The 24,237-nt window shown below is 52.2% G+C and overlaps 1 protein-coding gene across 1 annotated transcript in view; it reads left to right on the plus strand.

Moving 5' to 3' along the window:
• Positions 1-24,237, plus strand: part of Evl (Enah/Vasp-like) — a 137,653-nt gene that overhangs the window by 71,623 nt on the left and 41,793 nt on the right. Inside the window, 1 exon segment of the mRNA XM_047539693.1 lies at positions 21,297-21,465. Coding sequence (XP_047395649.1) covers positions 21,297-21,465 — 169 coding nt within the window.

A 24,237-nucleotide genomic window follows, 5' to 3' on the forward strand; every position in this document is an offset into this window, starting at 1 on the left:
CAGACTACAAATACATTATCTGGAATTTGGTTCCTTTGCCTGTGTTTGTGGCTTTTCCTGTCTGGCCTCTGGTGTGAGTAACAGTCGATCTGACAGAGCAGCTGGCATAGGCAGGCCCTAGCCACAGGCAGGGACAGGCCTGTGCAAGGGGGCAGAAGGGTAGGTGGCATCTGGGAGCCAGCTACACTGCTGGTGCTGACCTGTAAGAATGGGCAGTCAGGAGGGTCTCGGAGGATGTGAGGATCTCCAGGAGATGCCATTTGCATCTTGATTCTTGAAGCTGTAGTTGAGGCTGTAAGAGTGAAATAATGACAGCATTAACAACATGTCATTAGGCAAGCCTAGCAAGCACAGCTAACACCCTAACTCGTCAGCAGTAGTGGCTAATTCTGGATGCCGTCTCTCTGCTCTCAGGACCTGAGGGGCTTCTTAACACAGGCTCCTGTGAGCTGGCGTGCGGTTCTAGCACAGTTCGTGTCCACACTTCTCTGTGAAAGCAACCTCCGTGCTTGCTATGGTTTGAATAGTGTCTCCCAAAGGCCCCTGTGTTAACCCTTGGTCCCCATGGTGACCCTGTGGGAGGTGATGGAACCCTCAGGTCCCTGGAGGTGTTGTGGGATCCCAGTCTGTCAGTGGCTTGCTCCCCGCACTTCTTCCATGATGCGTGGCTCTCACAAGAGCCCGGAAGCAGGGCTGCTGTCCCAAACTAGAGCCTCCAGAACCACGTGCTGAATCCCATGGGTCACATTTTTTCATAAGCAGCCTGTGTCGGTCACGTCATTAACCTTCAACCCTGAGAGGCGAGGGGAGAGGTTAGTCTGTTCACAAAAGGAAATCAAGATTCATGCAGGGGGAGGCCTTGCCCAGTCCATGGCCAGCTTCTCACTAGCTCCCCGCTCTGCTTTCTGTGGGCCTAGGCACGCGGAAAGTACCTCTGCAGTTCAAGCCAGTGTGTGGCCGTTCACCGAGCTTATACTGTGTTGAAGGTCCAGAGCCAGCTGCCTGAGGATCTGACGTCCCGTGTGGCTTTGGTGGCTTCCCTTAATGCACCGTTCCTCCCCACGTGCAGGTCGGCCCCCGGAGTCACCATCTGCCCTACTTGTGCTGCACCCAGCAGTACTCCAGGTGCTGAGCTCACTCCCAGGCGGAAGAAGTTTTAAAATGCCCCCAAAGTTCACTCTTACTACCAACTTAGTGAAACCAATAAAAGGCAGTCGTGACATGTGAAGGACAGAGGAAGCAGGAGTGAAACTGAAAGAGTGTCTCGCAGTGAAGATGTCCGTGCTGAGCTAATGACCTCAGGAAACAAGAACGAACCCCCGCTGGCACCCCGTAACCATAATGACCCCTGCTTCTGACCGTGACAGAGTAGTGACTTACGGTCTTTGTAAAAGCAACTGTGCAAATGAACAAAATACATGGAGGATATGCACAAAATATTAAATCCTTGCCATTTTCAGGGACTGAACAGGGAGCACAAGACCTGGCTACTAGAGAGAAGAAACACCAAGCTGAGCCCCATGGTGGCCCAGGCCTTCTTGCCTGCACCACCTTCCACTCTCAGCACAGGGGGTGGGGTCTGAGCTGGAAGGTGATCTTGGTGAGCTCAGGACACAGGTGTTAGAATTCCAGGCTACTGAAGTAGCTGGGTGGTGTGAGCATTATGGTTTGGGTGTGAAGTGTCCCCCAACACTCCTGCTAATCAGGAGCATTCAGAGGTGAGACGATTGGGTCGTGAGATCTGTAATCTAATCAGTCCATCCTAATGTGAATGGACTGATGGTGGTCACTGCAGGCAACTGGGCTGTGGCTGGGGGAGGTGCGTCACTGGGCACATGCCCTAGAAGGGTGCATCTTTCCTGCTGCCCTTCCCATCACTCTCTACTTCCTGGCTGCCATGAGCAGTGAAGTAGGGCTCCTCCACCTTGCTCTTGTACCGTGACGCTCTGCCTTACCGTGGACCCCAAGCAATGGGGTCAGCCCACCTTGGACTGAACCTCTGAAACTTTGAGCCAAAGTAAACTTTTCCCCCTCTAAATTGTTCTTGTCAGGTATTTTGGCCACAAGGACAAAAAGCTGATTAACACAGAAGGAACTAGAAAAGAGGGAGCCTGTGGCAGGAGCACGGACAGCCAAGTTCTGCGTACGGATTCACTGCGGGTTGTTGGCTGAGGTCAGGCTGTGCAGGGGGAGACCCTCCACGAGGCCAGGCAGAGCTGACGGTGACAGCGGAGGCCATGCAGTGCTGGGAGACAGCAGAGGGACAGCTCCACCTGAGTGAAGAGCCCTTACTGACCACTCAGGACAGCCGCACCTTATGAAGAGGATCGTTCCCCTGGGTAGGGGCACCCTGCTTTAGGGCTAAGTTCAAAATGGAAACAGAACTTAAAAAAGATTTGACCCAAACTTGACAGCACCAGTCATTTGCCTTCCTGCCAGAACAAATGACAACTTTAAAGGAAGACAGCAGGATCCAGACTCTCCCAGGTGTGTCCTAACAGGATCCAACGGGTCAGGAGTTGGCGCAGATGTAAAGAGTCAGGAAACCTGACCTGCACTTAGGTAAAACGTGGGCTGCCCCGAGGTCAGAGTGAGCAGGTAAGTACTTCAGAGTTGCTGAAATAAATACAGTTGATTGAATAAACAGAGAGGAAATCTCAACAGAGATGGAAATAATTAGAAATTTACCAAATGAATATTCTAATATCAGAAATGAAATGAAAAATTTGCTGGGTGAGATTAAAAATGGAAATCAGAAACTATAGAAAAGAGAATTGAGAGTACCTTGATGCCTTCTGAGACAGTATCAGAAGGGCTACATATGTGTAACTGGAGTGCCAGAGGGAGAGGAGAAGAACCAGGCAGAAGAAAAATATCTAAAGACATACTGACAAAATATTTTCCAGATTTGGTGGGAAAAAAATTTTTTTTTGATACCAGGGATTGAACCCAGGGGTGCTTAAGCACTGAACCACTTCCCCAGGGATTTTTTTATTGTTTATTTTGGGGCGGGTTCTCACTAAGTTTCTTAGGGCCTCACCGAGTTGCTGAGCATGGCCTTGAACTTACGATCCTCCTGTCAGCCTCCTGAGCCACTGGGACTGCAGCCATGCCCCACTGAGGTGGCCGAATTTGGTGAAAATCTTATTTATATATCCAAGAGTCTGTGAATCTCAAGGAGGATCACACCTAAGGGCATCATAGCCACACTGCTGAAAACCAGAGGAAAAAGAAAATATTAAAATGACCAGAGGAAAAAAGATGCATAACCTGCATTATCTATGATGGCACCTGACTTCTCAGAAACCAGAGGGGCTGGCAGACTGTGGGGTGGCATCTCTAAAATACGAAAAGAAATCACAGAATGCTCTTGCAGAAGTGCCTTCGAGCATGAAGACCAAATAAAGATATTTTTCAGATAAAAGAAAACTATAACTGCTGTACAAGAAATGGAAAAGGAAGTTCCTCAGGCTAAAGAAAAATGATACCAGAAGAAGGAATGAAGAGTAACAGAAAAGAGAAATATGTAAGTCAATGTAAAGTACTTTTTTTTCTTAATTTATTTAAAATTAATAAATATATCTGTATATATACATAGAGAGAGGGGGAGAGGGAGAGACTCATGAAACAAAAATATCTTAAGGGTGTATTTTGAACATCTGGTTGTAATGAAGGCTACACAGGAGTGGGGGGTGAAATCATGCACTTGCAAAGTTCTTGCATTTTACATGAAGCGGTACAATATTGATTCTGAGTACACTGCAAAAAATTAAGGCTGTGTATTATGATCCCCCCAGAACAATCTCCTAAAATAAAGATGCATAGCTGAAAAGTCAACAGAGAACTTCAAATGGAATTCTCAAGTGTTTAGCTTACCCAAAGGAATGTAAGGAAAGAGGAACCAAACACAGATAAGAACATCAAGAAATAGCAAAATGGAGACCCATATCAATAAATTAAATACAAATGGGCCTAATGCTTCAGTTAAGAGACCATCAGGAGGGGAGAAAACGCAGACTTAAGTGTCTGCTATCTACAAGGACTGAGAGTAAAAGGATGCGTGGTAGGGGAGGGATGCCAGCCCCCTGAGGCCCCCGGAGTGTGAGTGTGCTCCTTACACAGTCAGAGGGACCTACGGATGGAGCAGTTGTCCTGGGTTATCCAGTGGGTCCATTCTGATCTTATGAGTCCCTAAAAAGCAGATAACCTGGCCTGGCTTTGGTCAAAAAGAGATGTCTCTATGGAAGGAACCATGGACCAAGGGACAGAGCCAGTACGTGGAAGCTGGGAATGGCCAGGAAATGAGTCTTCTCCAGAACCTCCAGAAGGTAGTGCAGCACTTCCAACATCTTCATTTTAGCCCCCATGGGACCTGTGTTGAACTCCTGATCGACTGTTGTCTTACAAAACTGTAAGATCATAAATTTGTGTTGCATTAAGTACTGGCTTTGTGGTGATTTGTTACAGTAGCAGCAGAAAAAAATAAATATATCCAGGATGGAAAATGTACTTAAGAAGAGCTTCAAAATGTATAAATAAAAATTAACAGAATTCAAGAGGGAAATAGACCTTGTCTCAGCAGCTGATGGAACAATTAGATTAAGGCAGACAATTAAAAACAGTGAGAACACCACGCGTGGTGCACTGCTCGCCACCACTCGGACCTGCCTGCCATTCACAGAACACACATCCAACTTCAGATGCATGTTCTTTCCTCATGATCCTGATAATTCACCAAAACAGACTGTACACTGTGCCGGAAGACTTCACGATGGAGAAGGATTTCAGTCATACCAGGAAATACAAATGAAATCATCCTGATCCTATTTTCAGACCACAGCAGAATTAAGCAAGAAATAAACAGCAACAGGGTAGGAAACACCAGATATTTCAAAATCAAACAAACACTTCTAAGTAATTAATGGGCAAAAGAAGAAATCAGAAGGGAAAATCACAACTACTTTAAGCAGTAAAAATGAAAACCACAATATGTCAGAATTCTGAGTGGCAGCTAACACAGAACCTAATAGGAAACGCATAACTTTTAAAGCCTTTAAAGCACATTTTTGGCATTCAGAATACATTCATCTCTCCAGTTAGAACAGACCTTTCCCTTGTACTGAACTTTGCATGGCTATTTCTTATTGGACTCCACCTCTGAATGTTAAGACCCTCCAGGACAAGGACTGCTGCTCCTCTCAGTTGGTTTAGGGCTTCTTGCTCCATGCATGACTCTTGGTAGGTTTTCAGTAAAATGTGAAAGCAAGCTTAGGAATGGTTCTCGTATTCATGAGAACCTGGGGGGATAGGCAAAGTCAGGGTTACTGACCCCGTTTTACAGCTGGGAACAGAGACCGCAGGATCACTTACTAACGAGGCGGCAACGCCCAGTTCCCAGGGTTCTACCAGTTCCACGCTGTCAGTTGCTGACTGACACTCAACATGTCTCCTCAGTAGAAATGCAGATTTTACTCCAGAGTAAACATGAAGCCTTTGCCAGCTATTAAAACATCGCCCTACAGTCTGTTCTCTAGAGGATCAGCCAAGACTCTCCTGAGTTCTCGCCACCTCCCGGTGGAGGCCAGCAGGACCCTGAATTGTCTGTGCAGACAAAACCCAGGCCCAGACCCCAGATGGCCTTGACCTGGTAGGAACTGGAGCTGCTGTCTGGTGGAGCTACACCACAGCCTGGTCACTCCTGCCCCGGCTCCCGGCCGCCCTGGCCTACTGGGAGCTCCCAGAAGCCTGAGGCTGCCATCTCAGGCTCCACTGTCACACCCGCAGCCGCCCACGCTGTGGGCCCCAGCCCTGAGAGCTTCTTGTTTCTCTATTTTCTACCTAGGTTTCAGTTTTTGACTTGGGTTTGTTTCCCCTTCGTCTCTGGTTCAACTTCCTTTTCCTGTTTGGTTTTAAGTAGAGTCTAAAAATCAAGTCGCTGCCTTCAGAGGGTCTGTGGTCCTCGACCCACGCAGCCTAGTGAAGGACAGGAGGCCCCTGTGCTGCAGCCTTTCAGCCATGGCCACAGTGTGAGTACTGGAACCCACAGGGGACAGAGGGATGTCAAGAGGAAACCCAGAATCCTAATGATGAAGGGCCGTAGGAATCTCTCGGGTCTCTGTTATTCCAGTCAGGGACTGGGGAATCCGGGGCCAGAGGGCAAGGGACTTACCCAAGGTCACCCAGCAAGCTAGTGACCTCACTCTCTGTCTGCTGGTCTCTCCATTCTCAGACTGTGGCTCTTGATGCCTGTGACCTTGAAAGGCTTCTGAGCCAACAGCCTTACCAGAAGTTGGCCACCTGCCTCAGGGTAGGGAGAGGGACTGCTGTCTGCTGTGGCCCAGAGTATGGTTGGCGAGTCCTGCTTTTCTCTTCTGAAGGGCCTGGGGCAGCTCGTTTGCTTGGAGGGGAGCACCCAGGTCTCTTTTTCAATAGAGACTTGATGAACGGTAGCAGACGGGACCCTGACCAGCCCGAGAGACTTGTGGTCTTAGGCCACTGACCCCACAGATTGTGGCTGTGGAAGGTGCAAGAGCATCCACAGGTCTGTGACCCCGAGCATTGTGAATGTTCTTCCTAAAGCTGAGATTGCAGTGTGGACCTGACTGTCCCCTACCCTGTGACCTCATGGAAGATTATAGGCAACCGGGCAGTTTTACCCTCTCTGGGATTTGGGACTCTTGATTGACTCATTACAGCTTTGTGTCTTAGCATAAATAATGATCCCTCACTTTAAAAGTGATGCCACAGTTTCCAAAGTGCTATTCAGCAGTTATCCTCTGTGAGTCCTTTGCCCCTTGGGTGGACCAGGAAGGTGTCACAGCGCCTGCTTTGTGGCAGGGAGGCCTAGTCTCTACCAAGCTGTGGGCTCCCCCAAAGCTGCATGGCTGCTTGCCTACATCTGGAGCGCACAGGTGGAACCTGTCCAGCGTTCCTGCCAGGCAGCAGGGGGAGCGTGGCTGTCCCCTCCTAGAGCCCTCTCTGCCACAGCTGGAACCATGGTCTCTGGGCCCAGTCTAATTACACTGGGGAAGTGCAGGTTTCGTTGTTTTGGGTTTTGGTGGCTTTATTCCTGCTCCTTTGCAGCCAGCTCTCTCTCTTTAGTGAATCTCCTTGAGCTTTGGAGGACTTGTGGGTGGTGCTATAAAATGCTTTCCATTCTAAGGTGTTCACTTCCAAAGCCATTTTCAGGTGTAAATAAGATGGTGAAAAGTTCAGGCAGCTCACTCTACCATTTCAGTTACTGATGGCAGAAAACGGTCTGGAGTAGATGGGGAGGATGCACAGCAAGCTTTTTTAAAGTTTTTTTTTTTTTTTTTTTTATGTTTTTTAGTTGTCAATGGATCTTTCTATTTTTTATTTTTTATTCGTTTATATGTGGTGCTGAGTATCAAACCCAGAGCCTCACACATGCCAGGCAAGTGCTCTGCCACTAAGCCACAACTCCAGCCCGTAAGGGTCTTTTAAAATTTAGAAATCTGAGATACAGTGAGGCACAGTGGTGCACGCCCGTAATCCCAGCTGTTGGGGAGGCTGAGGCCGGAGGATCATACGTTCAACTGCCTGGGCAACTTAGCAAGACTCTGTCTGAAAATAAAAAATAAAAAGGCTGGGGATGTTTCTCAGTGGTACAGCACCCTGGGTTCAATTCCTAATACCAAAAAAAAGGAAAAGAAAAAGAAAGAAATCTGAGAATTCCCCATCCAGAAAAGAACTTGGAGGCCAGCTGCACAGAGCTACACAGTTTGGTGCTCCCACCTGGTACCTGCACCTCAGCTAGCATGACTCTGCCATCCCTTCCTAGGGATGACAGCGTTGCATGGCTGCGGGTGACGCTGATTTTGACGTCTGAAGACTGCTGATCCAGGCCCAGCGTCCAGCAGGCTCCTCCGTGCCAAGTGTGCTAGTGCAGACCAAGACAGAGCCCAGGTTCCCTGGTGCCTTGACCCCCTTCAAGCCTGTTTGTGCTGGTCCACGGGCAGACTGTGGTCCCACCCGCGGTGGCTCTCAGAGAGCAGCATCCACCAAGCCGTATCGTGGCAGCCGCACGGACCCTTGTGGGGTGGGGACACCACGGCCTCCAGACTCTGAGTTACCCTGGCCTCCAGGGCCACAGAGAGCTTCCTACCGTGGAGCTCCCCTTCGTGGGCACTGGCTCTGGCGCCCCTCGCTGGGGACGCGCTCCCAGGCACCGAGCAGGGCCAGGAACCGGACTCCCTCAAGTACGTGGCGACGCACGGAGTTCCATGTAGTTCTCACAAGAGTCTGCGGGAGCCACAGGAGAGGAGGAGCTTCCCTTCCCTCCACAGCCTCCACAGCCGGGCCTCTGAGATAAACTGACATAGACAGACTGGCCGAAGAAAACGCCCGAAAGATCCATTGTCACGCACAGGGACATCGTGTGAAGGAAGAGTGAGCCCGGATCCCAGCAGAACCAAAGGCCGGGTGTGTCCTCTTCATAAGGGAGGGCAAGAGGGCGCAGTAGGCAACTTGGGAGAGTGGAAGATTCTAGAAAGAGGTCTGGGCCGGCAGGTGAACAGATAGCAGCCTGTCTGAGCTGGGTGTGGGCTCAGGACCATCCTCCTGAAGGAAGCCAGGGGGTTGTCATGGCAATGGGTTGCTCCTGGAAAGGCCACTGTGCCCCTGGTGTTCCCACAGCTGGTGGTCGTCTGCCGCACAGTGTGGCCTGATGGCGGCCAGCAGTTCTGGACTCCTTCACACACTGCCCACAAGTGCACTTCTGTTTCTAGAGGAAGAATAAAGACAGAGGGAGAGAGGAGCTTGACAGGAAAGAGCAGGAGTGAGGGGCCCGGGTCTGGCTCACGCCTCCCCCTGCAGATGCCACGCTCCTGCTCCTGCCCTCGGAGCGAGTGCTGGCCTCTGCCCTGGGGAAGGGGGACGCTCTCACAGGAGAGAGGAGGCCCTGGGAGGACACAGCAGCATGGGCAATGGTGAGCCTTGGAGGGAAGAGCCGTGAGTGGAGGACTGGTGGCCAGGAGTGACTCCAGGGAGAGTGGGCTCCCAGGTGACCTTCAAAGGATGGGGGAACAGGTTTTTAAAAAGGGACCAAGCAGGTGTCCTCTCAGCCAGGGCTGCTCTAGGTGCTGGGGAGGCTGAACAGGCCAGGTGGACAGTCTCGGCCTCGAAATCGCTGAGGTGTGGGTGGGGTGGGGGAGCAGCTACGGAAGATGGCAGCTGGGGCCAGGCAGTGCTAGAGGAAGCCTGGGCTGCCCCTTGGTGTCCCCCAGTGAGGACGTCAGGCAGCCTCACAGAGTGCTGGAGATGACAACCTTGGCAGGGTGGGGGTGGGGGACAGGCAGCAAGCCGCCTGAGATGGGAACAACTCAGTGGGCTCAAGGGCCAGAAGAGGAACAGGAAGGTGGTGCCATGAGATCGAGGAGCGCGTGGAAGGAGAAGGGCAGAGGTCAGCAGCCCAGGGCACAGCCGCGCATGGGCCTCGGGGACGTCAAAGGGTTCTTGGCAAAGGGAAAGACACCAATAGCACCTGAGGACAGCCTCTGGCCACTGTGTAGATGATGGTCACAGTGCAACGAGAACAGAAGCGGGAAGCCTCCTGGGAGGCTGAAGGGGGAGAGCGGGAGCCAGATGCAGGACTTCCTGATGGATCCCAGGTGGGTGGGAGGGAAACAGGTCTAACAGAGATGGAGACGGGAAGCCGGATGTGAACTTGGGAGGGACGACTGCAGGACTTCCCCGTGGATCTGAAGTGGGCAAGGGAAGCACCTAGTCTGCTGTGACTCAGGTGGGTGGCGGCTCCTTCTCCATGATGGCTCCACGTAGCAGCTGGAGAGCTGGCCGGAGCCCTGTGGGGTTCAGAGCCCTACACAGAGCAGGTCCCTGTGCATGCTGGTTGGACAAGGCTGCCCAGAGCAGGAACAGCTGATGGCAGGGTGTGCCACAGGAGACAGCATGAGTGAGTAAGTGACCGTGCCTGAGGGGGTGGCAGGAGATCCGGCTGCCTGGCCTCCCATTGTCTGCCACGCTTTGGGTCTTTCCCAAGGTGTGCATCACCTTCAGTATGTCACTCACTCACTGACGTAGCTCTTGTGTTGTACAGATTCCACTTGTCACAGGTGGGGGCAACTGTGTGGGTACCCAGGACGCTGGCCCTCGGGGAGAAAAGGCAAACGTCTGGATAGTCCGTTGGGGGGCAATCTTTTCCTCCATCCTGTGTGGCTGGAAGAAGAGATGAATGGACCGGATGCTGAACCGAGGCTTCATTTACCCAAAGCCTTGCTTCATTTCTCACATCCACAAAAATGCGGCTCAGTCACTGTTGGTCTGCGTGGTAATATATGCAGATCTAATTCACTGTTTTCATTGCTATCTGTTGCTGGTCTCTAAATTCATTCAGGAAATTGACCTTTTTGGGTTCTGAGTCAAAACCATATGATGATACCAAGACATTGTTTGCCTTCTTCTCTCTTATAAGCACACGGTGGAACTTTCCAGATACACAATGACATGTATCAACATTGTTACTGACAGCTAACGAAATTTTTACTGATATGTTCTCGTTTTACTCTGAAACGTGGTTGTATTTGCCAACCTCATGTTACTGTAACAAATACTTCACACAATTAACTCATAAAGAGAAAAAGTTTGTTTAGCTCACAGGTCTGGAGATTCCAGTCCAAGATGGCAGCCCCTTTATTCTGGGCCCTGGCAACCACCCCCCTAAATAGCCTAAATCCTGTCTTTAAAAAGAGCAGACAGCACAACCGTGGGCCCTGCAAGTTTGGGTCCTGGGTCTAAAACATCAGAAACATGCTTAGGAACGTAAGTAGCCTTTGGTATGCACTCTGTATTAGATTTGTTAAGAAATTACTGATTCCCTTTGGTGTAAGAGTGGCTTTTAAGTTATCCATTAGAAAGTCCTTATTTTATTTTATTTTCTCAGTGCTGGGGATAGAGCCCAGGGCCTTGTGCATGTTGGCAAGCACCCCACCACTGAGCCACATCCCTAGCTAGAATGTTATTTTAAACAACATTCTCAAGAACCCAGGATTGAAGTATTGTTTCTGCGGCTTACTTTCAGATAATTCAGGGAAAAACCAAAAACAGGAGATACATCACATGTGGCAAAACATTAATCCCAGGCCAATTTAAATGAAAAGGCCAAGGGTGTACATTTCTGTAAGTTTGAAATTCTTCAAAATAAAAAGCTGAGGGAAAACAGCTTCAAAATAATTTTTAGAAGTGGGAGTTGGTGGACTTCTGCCTTGCCGAGGGGAGTGAGAAGACCCCTGTGCAGCAGGTGGCAGGTGAGGAGTGTGGCTGCGCGCAGGCGCCTCGGAGCCGTGCCCTGCCAGCCCATCTCCTCCACCGAGCACGAAGCCGCAGGCTGTGTCGGCTCAGCACTGCCAGGACTCCAGCTGTGTTTCTCAATCGCTGCGTTGGGACGTCCTGGCATCCTGGCGTGGGGCTGGTTTCCTCCTTCCCCTGGAGTAGGGGTGGAGAAGGACACGGCCATGAAGGTGTCATAGGAGGCGCCACCCTCCACCCCTGGCCTCCACTGACACCTCCCTCTGCCTCCAGGGGCCCACTCCCTCCTTGAAAAGTCTCTCTGCTCCTCCTGGCAGCCTCCCTGGGATACTGGGTGGAATCAGCGTGCGTTCTCTGACTCCATTGGTTCACCCCACGCACAGCTCAGAGAGAGGACTCATAGCAGAGTGACCCTGCAAGTGCCCAGTGCCCTCCACCTGGGGACAGAAACCACATCTTGTGTCCAGCAAATGGTTGGGTTTCTTTCAAGTCCTAAACATGGGAATGTGTTTGGTACACGGTTGGTACTCAGTAAATGGGATATTGGCTTGGTTTATGTTTTTCAATGAATGTAGAAACAGACCAAGAGAAAGCAGAGGTGGCCAGAGCTCAAGTGAGTCGCAGTCTCCTGTCCCCCACCAGAAACCCTTCAATGCCAAGAAATGCAACATTCAGCAAAGCTCAGCAAACATAAAAGCAAGTGTTATGCGGATATTTACGGAGCGATCCGGGCTCCCAGTAACTGAAGCCACAGTGATGGACAATCTTCAAAAAGCAAACAGAAGACAACCTGTCTTGGGCTCTTGTGTTGAATCAGAGAGGGGGCGATAAACAGGACAGTGGCATGTGTCAGCAGAGTGGTGGAGAGCAGCAGCGTGCAGGGCCAGCGGGCAGCACCAGCGAGCTCTTCCTGGGCCAGTGAGTTGCTCTCCCTGGAGGGGACAGGTGCAAGGCGGGCGTGGAGACTGCCCACAGGGAGGCCTGGGGCTGGCTCACCGTTCCTCCTTTGGGCCTTGGCAGCACTCCCAGGGTTCCTGGGACACTCCAAAGACAGCCCCCAGAGAGAAAGTGCTTCTCCAGGCTCAGGAGGGGCCTGCCACCTTGTTTTTCTTTTGGGTGGCTAAAGGAACCCGAGGTAGCCATGGCTGCACTGTACACGGGGCAGCTCCAGACCACCTCACGGAGCTGACCGCCTGTGGCTCTGATCTTCAGTTTTCCCTGTTCGTGATGGTGCCAGCTGGGTGCTGATCAGCTTGGGTAAACTGCTCTCCCGTTAACTTCCTCAGTCTTATTGGGTCTCCAGCAGATTGAAAGGACAGTCCAGAGAGCTCACTGCCCTTGTCCTACAGAGCCTCACCTTCCTCCCTGAGGGCCCTGCCAGCCTCACCTTCCCCGTCTCTGTGCGTGGTGGCCTGTGGTGGCCTGCGTTGGCTACGCCAGGCCTTGCTCTCCAGCACCAGCCAAGCAGACTTCCTCTAATGCTCTCTCTGCCTCTCTCCTTGGGAAAGACAGTGGTCAGAAAAGGAGCAGTCCAGGAAGGCATCAAGCTAGCACTGTGTCACAGCCATGGAAGAGTTTGAAAGGGACGCTGGGGACTGAGGTGGGGCAAGTCCAAGACAGTGGAGGAGAGTGACTTTGGACAAGTCCCCTAATGCGAGTGGGCTAAGTGGAACAGGGACCTCATGGCAGCTGTCTTGAACTCTCACAAATCATGTAGGCTGTCCTGTGAGCGGGCTACCGAACTAGCACTTGAGGCACTTCCGAGAGGGAGGCTGGCATTCAGCAAAGACGATGGCTCCTGCCTCCCCATCCCCAGTCCTTGTCCTGGACTCAGCAGGTGAGCAGCCACTCCACTGCACCCAGTGCAGACAGGGTCCGTGAGCCTGCCTTGCTTCCAGCCGGAGGCTCCCTAGCCCCTGTCTCCTGTGTAGGTAGTAAACAAATCAGGACTCCACAGGGGCCCAGAGTCTGGCTCTGGAACACTTGTCCCCAGGTGCCCCCATTCACTGCTTCTGAGTTCCTCTGCCACCTACCAGGTGTTGGCCACACTCAGGAGGACATGGGGCTGGGTGTGGGGATGTTCATGGTCTCTGGAGGCAGATGGGCTCTAAAGAGCTTTCCTGAAATCTGGAAACTGATCAGAAGCACAGGGGACCTTGGAGCAAGCCAGAGGCAGAGAGCTCCTGAGCACACAGACTGCGAGCGCCACACCAGGCACCTGCGTGTGCCTTGTGTGTAAGTCACTGTGAGAAAATATTGATGCATGTATTAGCCCCTCTCTGCTGTGGGAACTCCTCCCCAAGACCCATATTTTCTCTTCTCTAACACTCCCAGGTTCCCATTTCGCGATTGTCTTTTTCCTAAGGGATCTCAATCTCCAGGGCAGGGACATCCAGGTTTCAAGCAGTATACCTCACTCTTGGTGGCTGTTAAGTGAACGGCAGTGAACAGACCCATCACTGAAGGCGGGGTGTTTGACCTGAGCCTTGAGAAAAGGTGAGGTTCAAACCCCAGGGTTGGAAAGAGCATCTTAGGAAACGGCATTCTTCCTAATTACTTGAGTGATGCTGCGAAGTCATTTTAATCGGACCACATGTGGGGGCTATGCTTTGGCTGTCACTCCAGCTTTACCATGAGTGACTGTGCCCACAGGCCCACCTTCCTCTGAGAAGTGCCCGGCAGGACTGGGGGCAGCAGGCCGGGAGAGCCAGGAGAAGTTGGCACCGTTGTCTTAGACCCATGACGCTGTTGCCTTTCTGTAGACCATATTCCAAAGACCACTTTAGAACACCTGTTGAAATCTTTCACTTAGGAAGACTAAAAGCAAAACATCCCACATTTTCCATCTGTAACTCTGGAGCCAAATCTGAGGACCTTTGGAGGTCCAAGGTGGCAAGGCAGCAAGGCACGCAGGTAGAGGGGAACCACAGCCTAAGCCCCTGATCAGCACCTGGGAACCTGTCCGGAGGGAAGAGCCCAGCCTGGAGGCAGGCATTGTCCAGCAGAGGGGCCCAAAGTGGACACTTGTTGCAATGCACTTTGGGAAGGGCTGCTGGGGCAGTCGGCACAGGATGTGTACTAGGGCTCGTGGAAGGACTGTCTGCATAGCCTGGGGCCTCGAGGAAGGCTCTCTAAAGAGACAGCATACCTGCAGACTCCGGGGAGTAGGAACTACCCATCAGCTAGGCTGCAGAAGGTGTCCGGACAGAGGGAACGGCACGATTTGGGGCAGGGAGGCCATGGAGGGCCTTGAGTATTTCCACGAGATGAGGCTGGGGGGCAAGGGCTGGAACGTGAGGAGCCCGAGGTCCGCAGGAGCAGGGAGCTGACCACAGTCCCTGTGTTGTGCTCCACCTGGCCAGCCTTTGTGTTCTCCACACACCTCTAGGGAGGTGAGGAAAGGGAAGGAGAGATTGGATAGGCAAGGTAAGATGCAGATAGGGAGACAGCAGAGGACTGAGTAGCCTGCCTGGGTCAAAGCACTGTGATGGCAGAGCTCCCTGTGAGGGCGGACCCATGTGGTACCCCTTGGATGGACATCTCTCTGGTGACACTGCAAAAGGGGAGTTGGGGGCACAAGACTTGGAACTGGAGGCAGGAGGGTCAGCAGGAGCCCATTGTGGCATCAGATGCAAGACAACCAGGGCCTGGGCCACAGAGGGGGAGAGAGGAGCAGAGCTCAGGGAGGCTAAGAAGTCTTTGGGGGCTGGGGCGTGCCTCAGAGGTGGAGCGCTCACCTAGCATACAGTGGCCCTGGTTCCATCCCCACCACCTCAGGGAAAGAGTCAGTGGGTTGCCTGTGTATCATAGTGGGTGAAGTGACTTTCCACGTGACCTTGAGGGGTTGCCATTCTCTGAAGCAGGGACAGTGGAAGGAGTGCGCTCTGCTTGCCCGAGTTGGATTTTGAGCTCTCTGAGGCAGGTCCAGAAGTTGGAGACAGGGTTCCTAGTTGAAGGAGGTCAGGGCCAGAGTGGTTGGCAGAGGGGTTGGCAACATCTTGTTGATGATGTCAACTCTGTCCAGGGGTGGAAGAGCAGACATTTGAAGGCGAGGTTTCACAGTCCAGGGCTGCTCGCCATGGAATCAGCTGGAGTGTGTGTGAACATGCAGAGCCGGGCCCCCAGGCCTCCCTCAGACTCTGCTGGAGAGGGTATGGGAGTGCATGGCCTGTGCATGCCTTCCTAAACCTTGCAGCATAAGACTCTGAGCATCGTGGGCAAGAGTAGGAATACTAACCTGGGCACGTTTGAGAAACTTGGAGCTTTGAGGGTGACTTTGGAGCAGGGCCCCACTTGAGAATGCTATGCTGGCCTGGTTCCAGAAGCATGCACACCCCATCTGCAAACATCCCAGAGGATTCTAGACTAGGTAGGCCTTTCCTGGGCCCAGCTTCAGGACCCTCGCTGTAGAGGTGAGTGGGAAGAAGCTCTGGGGAGCAGGAGGGATAGCTGAGAGGTCAGTGGAGGTGCAGGAGGGTGGAGGACGAGCCGGTCAGGAGAGGTTTTCCAAAAACAAGGGCAAGGTGTCACCAGTGGCGAGCAATTCTGGAGCAGGGTCAGGGCACCCTTTGGATCTGTGTCAGTCTATCTCCAGGACAGAAGCCAGGTCCAGTGGGGGAGGGCTGAGGGAGTGAAGGAGGACATAGAGCAGAAGTTTGGGGGAGAGCAGAGGGGCCAGGGGGCTGCTGGGAGCAGGGTGGGCAGCTCACATCAGCTCACAGGGCTCTGTTGGGTACTTCCCCCGAGGCACTGGCTGGGCTATGTGGCTTCAGTGCTGAATGCGCTTCTTCCAGGGTGCCCCACAGTCACGGCAGACGCTAGGCTCCATCCTGGTGGGGAGGCGAGTTAGGTCCCCAAGACAGAGAGGGAAGAGCCGTCTGAAGGCCCCCACGACGGGGCATCGGGCTGAGTAGGACCCTTGTGCTGTTCTGGGGGAACTAGGAAGAGACCCGGGCAACTAAGAGCGTGGGAAGCAGAGGAGGGCAGCCCATGCTCTCCTGAGGCCTCCGAGAGGGGTTGCGCTGTGGCCGGCCTCCCCGCAGGCTTCGCCCTGGGCCTGGGCCGAGCCAAGAGGCACCTGGAGCGGCAGCGGCAGCCTCAGCTGCTTGCTCTGCACAGTGGCCACCCTCAGTGCTGTGGTTTCTCGACTTCCGTCCCAGACGCTTTGCTGATGTGACACCTGCTGTTAGCTGGCAGCGGCTCACCGTGAGAACCAGGGCGCAGGGTTGCAAGTGGAATGTCCCCTGGCATGTGATCATAGACGCCGTGCTTTTCCCCCTCCTGGAGTTGTTTGTTCAACGATCACTGGTGTCTACAGCCCGTAAGGCCCGCGTTTACCAAGGGGAGGTGGCAGAGCCCCAGCCTTCAAGAAACTCACAGTCCAGTGGGACAGAAGTGTGTGGCCCAGGCAGAAGCCCACGTGTGGCAGAAGCCAGCTCTCTCCAGGCCCAGTCCCAGCCTGGTGTTTTCCAGCAGGTCCCTTGGGGTCGGCCCTGCTCCCCTCTGTGGAATTCCATCACCCTTACTTTGAGGATTTATATGCACTCCAAGGTTTTGTAGCAAATGCTCTGAAAGGTCTGAAGACATTCACAAAGCAGAAGGTACCCCTGGCAGCTGTGCTCAGGAAAGAGCGGGCAAGATGGAGTGCCTAGGCCAGCTGAGGGGGAATTCAGAACCCTCGTTCCTGGCCACCAGAGCGGCAGAGCCAGAGTGCACTTTTCTAGGAGGATTGGACAGCACAGGAGACAGGCCAACTGCAGGAGCTGTCGCCCAAGGGCGTGCCGTGAGCTTTTCTGTATGTTAGTCTTATCTCTAGTTGCTTCGGTGATTTCTTATGTTTAAATAAGAGATCTTAAGTTGGTCCACAGCTGGGCTTCAGGGTTGTGTGCGGAGCACAAGGGGTGTGTTGCCTTTACTCCTTGTAAGTAAGAGATTTCAGCATGTCCCAAAGTGGCTTGTGGTTTAAGAGGAAAACTGCCAACCCAGGGCTAAGACAGAGACTGGGCCTTCTCCCTTCTTGCCCGGTGCTGGGCTTCTTGGCAGAGCTCAGGGCGTCCTCACTCGTCCAGGGGACCTCTGAGGTCACAGAGGTCCTCAAGTACAGACAAGGAAGCCAAAGCCCAGAGGCGCACAGTACTTCTCCCCTCAGGGGACGAGAGTGCACACTGAGCTGCGTGGAGTCCATCTCAGCTGCTGGAGGAAAGCTGTGCCAAAGCCTCAGAGGGGAGGGAGTTGGGCTGCTGTCTGAGAGTCTTCTCCGGAAAGAAGACTCCAGTTAGACCTGCCACTCCAAGCGAGCTCCTGGGGGAAGTCCATCTACCTTCCATCCACCCAGAACCACCCGAGCCGTGTCTTTTGACCGCTTGGTGGTTTGCTGGCGTGGAAGCATCCTGTAGGAGGTCAAGGCCTGAGAGCAGCAGCCTTACCTCTCCTCTGCAGAGCCAAGGCAGGCAGGGCACTGGACCAGGTCCACACAGGCTAGGGTCACGGGTCTGCTGAGAAGGACAAGGAAATACCCATTTATTTAGTAAAGAGGTATGTGCTTTCAAAAAATGGCTCACTCTTCCGTTTGTATGTCGATGCTGAGGCACACGTGCACACTACAGTTGGGGTATCCACCGGGGTGCTACAGAGCCACCCAGAGCCCAGGCAGCAACTGGGCTGGATAGGTGCCATGAGTTCACCAAACCAAAACCCAGGGGTGATTAACCCAAGCCTGCTAGACAGTGGAGTAAGTTTCTCTTGCATTTAGATCTGCTAGTGGCAGTGAAATAAGCAGACAGACAAGCACTAATCAGATGGGGGCACCCAAGGGTTTTGGTTAACCACAAATTTAATTTGAACCTAAAGCATTAAAAGCAACAAGGGTGGGGGGAACCTGCGTCTATCATTGTAATAACTAAAACAGTCACTGGCACTTGAGCACCTAGTAGGTGGCAACCCAGGACCAACATTTCATTTATATCATCTCTGCTCCTAACACCCTGAAAGGTGTGGGGGGTACCCCCAGGCACCCTTGCCCCCACTAGGGCCTACGGCTCTGCGTACCACGTGGTTCTCGCCTCCCCTGCCCAGGCGGCCTGTCTCCTCCGCCTAGAGTCCCACATCCGCTTCCTGAATTGTCTCCATCTTTAAGCCCACGCAGCACTTTCTTCAGCCCTGCTGGCTGGCTCGCCGTGGGCTCCCGGGGGCAGGGACTGGCCCACCTGCCTCGCTTCTTCACTCACTAGCATCTGTGCTCGTCAGACCAAGGCCCAAATGTCACGTCCAACTCTAGGACCCTGGCCTTAGAGAAGAATGCAACACGTGGGGGACTCAGAAGAGTCACAGGGATGGCGAAGGGACCGTAGTGTTGTGTGGATAGTTACAGAGGAGCCAAGCTCTTCCTTCAGCTGTCCAGTGTCCATCGTCACGTTGTGCAGATCAGAACACCTCTGTAACTCTGCAGAGCAGTGAGCAGAATCTCACTCAGAGCAAGAAGGTTCTCTATATCAAAGCATGTGACAGCAGGGGCCACTGGGAGAGCAGCAAGTTCCTGTCTCTCATAGGCTCCGTGCCACGGGTCATAGAGAAGCTCAGATCATCTAGGGGTCTTTTCAGCACTGAGTCTCTAGTGAGCATTTATTAAGCATTTGCTATGCACCAGCTCCTGGCACAACAGAGAATGGGACAGGCGTGCACCTGCCCTCATGGGACTTGCAAGAAGCAGATGGCAAAGCCATGCAGACAGTTGGCATGGAGCAGATTTTCTGGGAGACCCTGGTGGAGGATGGAGGGAGCTGGAGTGGGCAGCAGAGCCTTGGGGTGATCTGGGGCGGGGTCTGTGAAGGAAGAGGGCAGGAAGAAGAGCAGAGCCCTCTCAGGCCACAGGCTGGTGGGCAGTCCCCACACTGCTGGGCAGGCACAGGCCACCATGGTGCCCCTGCCATGTATGGTCAGTGGCTGGAGTGGCCTGGGGAACACACGGCCTCGATGTATACACCAGGGACCGTAAGTCAACTCTGCAACCATGGTGGGCTCTCCTGAAGCAGGTCAAAACCACAACCATGCTGCCCACAGGGACACTCAGAGGCACTGTCCTGTCACATGGTTCCCAGCACCAGTGATCACATGCTGGCAGGTGGTGCAGCTAGGATCCAACTCAGATCACTCTGACAATGCAGGCTGTTCTTGCTGCATCTCAGGGTGGCTCCAGTCCCTGAGGAGTATCTGGAAAACATCCCCTCTTGCCCCAAGTCACAGTGAGCACCAGGGTGTACCAATAGCAGTAGGTGACAGCGCTTAGCCCATTACTCAGCTTACAGGTAGCTTGTATTGCGAGACTGGGTCCAGGTCTGAGTGACCGTGTGCACGGCTTGCTCTGATTTTTACTAGACCTTACGACCAGAGACTTAACTGCCAGTCTGCAACTCCTCCTGACCCAACTCTCTTAAAAGATAGAGCATTCCAAGTTCCAAGGCACAGAAATGTAGGTGCTATCCCATAAGTGTTGGTGGGATGAAGGATGAGTCATGGAGAAGGATGTGGCTTGACCGCAGACCAAAATCCTGACCCTCCATCCCGTACAGCTGCCAGCCGTGCCAGGCCCCCAGCACAGGCCGCACGGGTAATGGGTGCCGTCCCAGACCCCTCAATTCCAGGGCTGGAGCTGGGCGGGCAGTGGTGCAGAGAGGAGTCAGCAGGGGGGAGCCCACTGAGCACACGCAGGAGTTCAGCTGGGTGCCCAGAAACGGTGTTAATATCATAAACGCCCGTACTCCCCACCATCAGCAAGGTGCCAGCACCAGAGCAGGTCCCCAGGAAGCCTGGCCCTCTGGAGCACCCAGGATTGAGAGATGGGTTCCAAGTCGCCGAGACCAATCTATTCTTAAAACTTCACTTTTGTTACCCAGTAGCCAGGAGATAGGGGGAGAGATCTTTACCAAATATTTTGGTTCCCTGCCTTCTTCCATAGGATGATAAGGGGGACTGGATTTGGCTTTTCTTGACGCCTGGTCTGGCCACCATTATCCATTGTTGTGCAAGCTTCTCTTCTGTTTCTGCTCCTGAATCCTTGGGCTCTAAACTTCTTACAGGTTCCTCATTGTCTTTATGTGACTTTTCTGATAGCTGCCACTTCCTGCTGTCCTCAGGGCCTACCTTTCACACATTTTTAGTCTGGGGATCCTGCTGTGCTAGAGGCTGGAGCGACACTCCAGATCTTGGGCTTTGCCAAGCGAAAAGCTAGGGGCTCCAAAGGCTGCGGCAAGATGGTGTTGGGTGTTGTTTGTGTCCTAATTTTAGGGTTAACGTTTACCCCTGCAGGGGTTACTTCTGCTTCTTCCCTGGTTTTCCAAATCACTCTGGACAGAAGCGGTTGTTTCATAGGTAAATGCCTTTAGCAAAGGGAAAGACGGCCACCGACCTATTTTGATTTGTGGCCTGCTCTTTGGGTTACCCAGCCCCTTCATTGTCTACGCAGTGTATCTGATGCTACCCCATCACAACACCATAAATCGAGCATTTTTTTTGAACATTGCAAAGAATATTCTCTGTGTCCTGTAGGGTGCTCTAGGGTCAGAAAGAACTGGTTGGAAATCCCAAATTCATCATTGAATACCTGTGTGGACTTATGTACATCTCTCTCAGCTCTGAAAAACATGGGTAATAAGTACTACTTCTTAACTTGTGAAGCGTAGGTGCTTTAGTGCATTGTTTAACGCAGTACCTGGAATACTATAGGCAGCTGGCAAATTGTAATAATAGTTTATCTCTCTTTCAAATGCCTTTTCCCCTGAAAGCAAAGCTGGGGCTCTTTTCCCAGCTATTCGTGGTTTGGGCTCTGAACCTCCTGTCCATTCCACATGGTCTAAGAATGAGACTCATCACCTCAAGGGTGGCCCTTCCACAGACAGCTAGAAGTTTGATAGTCTATGTTAAGCAACTAGTGGCCTCAGTTCAAAAAAAAAACAGGCAAAGCCAGCTTCCATCCACTACAACTGAGGCTGATGCTTTGGGTTTTTCTTGCTCTGCAGTGAACAGAGTATCTGCCAAGCCCGGGCTTCCGTGATGGTCTACGATGACACCAGTAAGAAATGGGTACCAATCAAGCCTGGCCAGCAGGGATTCAGCCGGATCAACATCTACCACAACACTGCCAACAACAGCTTCAGAGTTGTTGGAGTCAAGCTACAGGATCAGCAGGTGAGTGCTGGGGTTGCAGATCATGGCCCCGAGCCTGAGTGCCAACTCCTCACCCCCTGGGAAGAGACCAGAAAGGAAAAGGTCAGTATTTGGAATCAGGCTCTGGGTTCACATCTACCTCTGAGCTTGGTACTCCAAGCTATGAGACCTTGAGCAAACTCTCTTAACTTTCATGAGCAGATATAATTTCAATCCACCTTCTTCACTGTGTCATTGTCTGATTAGAATTAAATAGTAGATGTGAAAAACTTGAAAAATACAGTGCACAAGTTAGTCTGTACTTTGTATCCATATGTAAGGCTGTTCGGATTGTTGGTTTAGCAATCCTTAAATCTTACTTTGGAAAATGTATCAAGATGCTTGGAGAAAGGGGACCATTTCTCTCCCTAATGGTACATTCTGGGCAAATCAGATGAGTCTTCTGTGAGAGCCCGTGGTGAATACCTGTGCGAATACAAGGTGATTCCCATGTCCACTCAGTCATGAATGATGTGATGCAGACTGAAGTCAAGACCTGCAGACACGGGCCATCAACTTGCCCACACGACCTTGACCTGCACCCTGCCCTCCCTCCGCTGTCTCCTCGAGACTGGCTGTGCATTCCCAGCACCAGAGCTCACCGATCCTGGCTTTCAGCAGCCATGAGAAACTCTGCTTAAGCAGAGACTCCTGCAGCCTCTGCTGGGCAAGCTCTGGCAGGTGAGCAGTTAGAAAGGAAAACAGGAGCTTCCGGTTCTGCTTTCAGTGTGTGGCCCGTTGAGTGGGTCTCCACCTTGTCAAAGTAGCCTCTTAGGTTTCAGATTCAGTGGCTACAAGGAGCATCCCTGCCTTGGGGCCCTGATGCAAGGTGCTCTGGGCAGCTCTCTCCTTTGCTGTGAGCCTTCGTGACATGAGGTTTTCCAGAAACACTCTAGAAGCAGCTTCCCTATCCTTCCTACTCACTGGTTCTGGATCTGCCTTTTAGAGACTGTCACGGGTTGCAGGGTATGTAGCACCCTTGGCCCCAGTTTTGGTGACAACCAAAACCGTGACACAGAATTCCAGATCACCCATGGGAGCCAAAGGTGAGGTAGAATCACCTGGCTGAGAGCCTTGGAGGTCCATTACCTGGTTCAGCTCCTGAACCTGGGGGCTGCTCCCAACATGGTGGCTTCTACTGTGACAAGTTTTGCTGCTCTCATGCCTCTTGGTCGCCACCCCCCAGGTCCACTGGTGTGGTGGGAAGGGCACCAGCCTGGAGAGTGGGTCCCGAATCCCAGATGCACCTCTCTGCCTCTTTCAGAGGTGAGTGAGGTCCGAAGGGACCTGTAGTTGACACTGAGCGGGGCCCACACACGTCAGTGAGTTCTCGGGCTGAGTTAAGGGGTAACGTGAAGGAAGTCGGAGTGGACTGGTTGAGGTGGAGTCCAGGGGAAGAGAGGCACAGTCCCGCTCTGCTCAGAGCTGCCCAGACCCCACCCTGAATATTGGAGCCAAACCTGAGTGCCACCTACCGCAGGAGGGGCGTCCGCCTGTGACTGGTCTGGGCAAGGTAAAGTGTGCAGCAACCAAGAGCCACAAGCCTGCATCTGGAGAAGCATGAAGAGGAGGCCACATACCCTTCTCAAACACCTGCAGGGCATGAGTGGAGGGGACTCTCGCCTGTCATACCTGCCCAGCGTCAGAACAAGCACGGACACTCCAACAGAGGGGATCCGACTCAGTTAGAGGAAGAACTTGCTTACAAACTGCATGGCTTGTAGGTCTGGGTGTTCCCCCCACCCCAGGTTCACATGATGGAATTTAATCCCCATCCTTAGGAAGTAAGAAGAGAAATTAATCCGGCAATGGTGTTTAGAGGTGGGGCCTTGGGGAGGTGCTCGGATTGGATGCGATCATCAGGGCAGAGCCCTCGGGCCAAGAAGGGGGATGCCCTTAGGCTTCCTGACTCTTGCCATGGGATGCCCTGTACCTTCTCGGACTTTACTAGCAAGATGGCTGTCACCGAATATGACCCCATGAGACTCCAGGACTATGATATGAATAAACCTCTTCTCTTTATAAAGTTAGACTCCCTCAGGTATTTCCCTATAGTAATGGAAAACAGCCTAATACACAAACACTTTACCTGAGGCTGGCTGCCTTGTGGTAAGATTCTGAGAACAGTCTCTCCTTAGGTAGAGACTTGGCTGAGACGATGCCTTAAACATCTTTGCCAAGCTGCAGGTCCTGTCATTTCAAGATGCAAGTAAATACATAGGGTCAAGAGGATAGTTCTCTCCAATAGCTTGTTTTGTAAAGGGCTCTTGACTATTCCTCTGAGGCTTCAGAAATGTATTAGACAGTATTTAGAGTGGCAGAGCTTCCTTGAAAAGACTTGGAAAGGCAGTCCCCTTTACTCCTACACACCCCAAAATAAAACCCAAGCAAGCACTGCGATTATGGGCTCCTATTCAGGAAGCGCAACATTCTAAAAGAAGCTGATCCTTCAAAAGGATTCAGATGAGTCTTTTTTTTTTTTTTTTTTTTTTTTTTCAGGCTGGGGATTGAACCCAGAGCCTTGAGCTTGCTAGGCAAGTGCTCTACCACTGAGCCCTACCCCTTCTTCATCCAGATAAGTCCTGCCAAGTCTTAGAAAATGAAATTTAAAATAAAGCTGATTAGAGGAGGGTGAAAGAAAAAGAGTGTGAGAATATAACTTTTATGAACATTTAACCAAAATGAACTAGTATGGTTGGTTAACATAGACCTCAAGGCAACAAGAATTACTAAAGAGAAAGACTGACCTTTTTC

The sequence above is a fragment of the Sciurus carolinensis genome, chromosome 2 (assembly GCF_902686445.1).
Source record: "Sciurus carolinensis chromosome 2, mSciCar1.2, whole genome shotgun sequence".
Lineage (NCBI taxonomy): Eukaryota > Metazoa > Chordata > Mammalia > Rodentia > Sciuridae > Sciurus > Sciurus carolinensis.